The 3,191-nt window shown below is 41.5% G+C and overlaps 1 protein-coding gene across 1 annotated transcript; it reads left to right on the top strand.

The window, feature by feature from the left end:
- The first annotated feature begins 317 nt into the window (after nucleotides 1-317).
- Nucleotides 318-2,831, top strand: LOC127623906 (uncharacterized). The gene is made up of 5 exons (XM_052098499.1): nucleotides 318-683; nucleotides 792-1,062; nucleotides 1,416-1,552; nucleotides 1,668-1,871; nucleotides 2,040-2,831. Exons 1-5 carry the CDS (start codon nucleotides 318-320, stop codon nucleotides 2,829-2,831), a joined length of 1,770 nt encoding a protein of 589 aa, XP_051954459.1.
- The last annotated feature ends 360 nt before the right edge of the window (nucleotides 2,832-3,191 follow it).

Below are 3,191 nucleotides of genomic sequence, written 5' to 3'. Positions count from 1 at the left end.
AAGCAAATGGAGATTAGTTTAAAATTAGTTTAAACTGAATCACTAAATGAGTAATTTATGTATTTTCTTTCTCTATTGGCACCTTTATTTCTATCCCTTTGACAATGGCACCTGTGTTGGTGGAGTTAAGCCAGTGTCTAGCTGCAGACAAGGCAGCCCTTAGCCAAATTAAACTGTCCCGCACTGCAGCTTCTTACAAAATGGTGTATGGTATGGGCCATACATTTGCAGAGAAAACATTCTCTAACTTATGACGATACCCCTTCTCTCTGAATGTGGATGGGAGTACCTCCAGTAGTTATAAGAAGGTCCTTTCTATGCTCGTCAGCTACTTCAACGAAGAGCTAAATGATGTTGTGGTTGAACACCTGGGCTCCCTTGAAGTTGTAAACGTCAGTTCAGCCAGTTTGGAGAGGTTGATGTGTGACTTTTTTCAGAAAAAGAACATTCCTTGGTCGAACCTAATCAGCATAATGCTAGACTCATGCAACGTGATGCGCGGGAGCAAATCAGGGCTTGAGACAAGGATCCGAGAGAGGCATTGTCCCACTCTGCTTGATGTGGATGGTGACTCTTGCCATCATGTCAACAACGCTGCAAAGAGATTTGCAGAACCTTTTGAAAACTACTTGGAGCAGCTCTTTGCAGACATCCACACAGACCATCAATGGGCATCAGATCAGGTATCTGAACATGCATTTAATGTTTTATGAAAAATCAGTTTCTAACTAGTCTATTAACTGTTTTGAGTGTTGCTAGTAATGTAACATATGTTATGACTTTACTTGCAGTTGGCTTACCTGAAAGAAATAGCAGAGTTCCTGGACATACCTGCCACCAATCCCCAGCGATTTGTCTCCCATCGCTGGTTGTCAGCTTATGATGTAGGGATCAACACTAAAAGAATGTTACCTGTGTTCAGAGTGCTCTACTTTGGATTTATGGGAAAGCAGGACCAAGAACTGTACAATGAAATATTACAGGACCTGTACAGAGATCATAGTGTGAGTGACAAGGCTCAGCGAAGGGTTGAATTTATTCACCAGGATCTCTGCAAGAAGGGTATGTTTGTGTATGTATGTATATATTGTAAAAGATTGTTATATGGTCAAGAAGGAACTAAAACCCTACTATTGAATCTTAGTATTTAGTAGTAAACATGCTGTATGTGTCTGTCTATGTGAGAGACAGATGAATAAAATGTGTTGTACATCTATACCTACTGTTTTATGGTTATGATTTAGCAGACACTTTTGTCCCAAGTAAATTGTTATTATTATATCTTATTAGCCTAAGAAGTACTCCTACTGTTACAATCTTTGCAACATTTTATGTATACCATTGGTATTGCACAAACTTTAAATCTGCACTGTTATCTATATATTGTATCTTTGTTTTTTTATTTCTTTTTGAAGGAATGACTGATTTGGGGAAGAAAAGGAAGGCCCGAATTGTAAAGAAGATTTGGGTGGAAAACCAAAAAGTGGACCTGAATCTTAGTGTGTACCTTAGTGTCCTCCCAATTTTGAAGGAATACGTGATGGTCTTTCAAGTGAGTATTTTTCTATACAGTATATGCAACTCAACAGAAGTAAAATGATTCTGATGTCTATTAAAAAACAACAGCAAGTTCAGTTATAAAAATGTGATTTTTATGTTCATTGAAGGGAAGTAAAACCTTGGTTCACAAGCTTCATGACAAGCAACTTGAAGTGTTCATCAACTTTCTTGCCTGCTTCATCAAGCCCGAGCATCTGAAGATGTCGCCAAACAAATTGCTAGAATTGGACTTGGCCAATAACACACTTCACTCCCAGATTTACGTTGGGAAAGTCGCAGAAGACCTGATTGCAGCCCATCCAAAGCATCCGGTTAATATTTTAAATAAAGTTTACTACTTATTTTAATTTTCTTTCCATTTTATCATTAGCGGTTCAGAACAGGGGAAACAGTATTGAGAAACTTGCCATTGTGCTGCAGCCATGAAACCTGAGTATGAACTCAGGATAAACATGTTTTTTGTATGTTATGTGTTGCAGATAATCATGGATTTTATTGGGAAGGTGACCAAGGCATACACAGCTTGTGGCAAGTACATGCAGAACAAACTACCTCTCAAAAGTAAGACCCTACAGGCCTTGTCCTCCATTGATCCTGTGGCAAGAGGCCATTCCCAGGCTGTTCTTCAGCTGAAAGAGTTGGCTAGGATCATGAAACATTTAGTGCCCCTAGAAAGTGACATCACCCAGGAGATTATTAGGTACAATGTGGACCCTAACCTGGCCAAGTATGAAGATGGAGATGACATTGTGAAGTGGTGGGCCCATGTCATGAGTTTGGGGAAGTATCCAGCTCTCAGCCTGGTTATCAGAGGTGCCCTCTCCATCTTCCATGGACCACTGGTAGAGTCCTCCTTTAGTCTCATGGGAGATGTGATTGACGCTAAAAGTTCTAACATGAAGATCTCCACCTTTGATGCAGTGCAGACTGTGAAATATGTCCTGAGGTCTAGGGGCAAGACTGGCATTGGCATGTTCAAAAGAGATGACATCAACATGGGGCCAATTGATAAAACTCTCTGCCAGGACATTAGGGCTGCAGGGAGAAGGGACAAGACCATCAGAGAGAAGAGGATGGAGGCAAAGCAGAAGAGGCAGGCGGAGTATGGCTGCAGTGCTACATGTGAAAGTGCCGAGAAGGCCAAGACCACTGCTCTGGCCAAAGAGAGGCAGACACATCTCAAACATGTTGAAAAGGAAATGAATGCAGCCAGACGGAAGGCCCTGGATAAGTTGCAGGAGGTGGCCAGGAAGAAGAGGAAGGAGGTGTAAAGCAAGAAGAATAAGTGCTAGATAGTTAAATAAGAGTTTATTGTTCAGAATTAAAAAATGAAATTGAAATTCTAAATTTGTGTCGGTGTATTTGATTTTCAGTATTTCATAATACTCTATGTGCCTATAGGGGTGGGCCGGGGATGGCAGGGGTTGGTGGCAATGTAAGTATCTGGATATTTTCCGCGGGGCGAGGGCTTCGATTACCTCTCTCTTTTTTGACCATACATGTGTTTGCATCCCTGACCTTTATCCCTCTCGGGAGGCTTGATTAGCCTAATACGGGACCGGGTGTGTAGGATCACGACCTGGCCCCGCATTCCGCCCTGCCACAGCTTCCTATGTAAATTTTTCAAAGGT

Source organism: Xyrauchen texanus, chromosome 30, assembly GCF_025860055.1.
Source record: "Xyrauchen texanus isolate HMW12.3.18 chromosome 30, RBS_HiC_50CHRs, whole genome shotgun sequence".
NCBI classification, from domain to species: Eukaryota; Metazoa; Chordata; class Actinopteri; order Cypriniformes; family Catostomidae; genus Xyrauchen; species Xyrauchen texanus.
This window is presented reverse-complemented; position numbering and strand designations above follow the sequence as displayed.

Coding starts and splice junctions, on each gene's coding strand:
- LOC127623906 (XM_052098499.1), top strand. CDS start 318: ATGCTCGTCAGCTACTTCAACGAAGAGCTAAATGATGTTGTGGTTGAA. Junction 1,553..1,667: donor AATACGTGATGGTCTTTCAA/GTGAGTATTTTT, acceptor TGTTCATTGAAG/GGAAGTAAAACCTTGGTTCA. Junction 1,872..2,039: donor CAGCCCATCCAAAGCATCCG/GTTAATATTTTA, acceptor TATGTGTTGCAG/ATAATCATGGATTTTATTGG.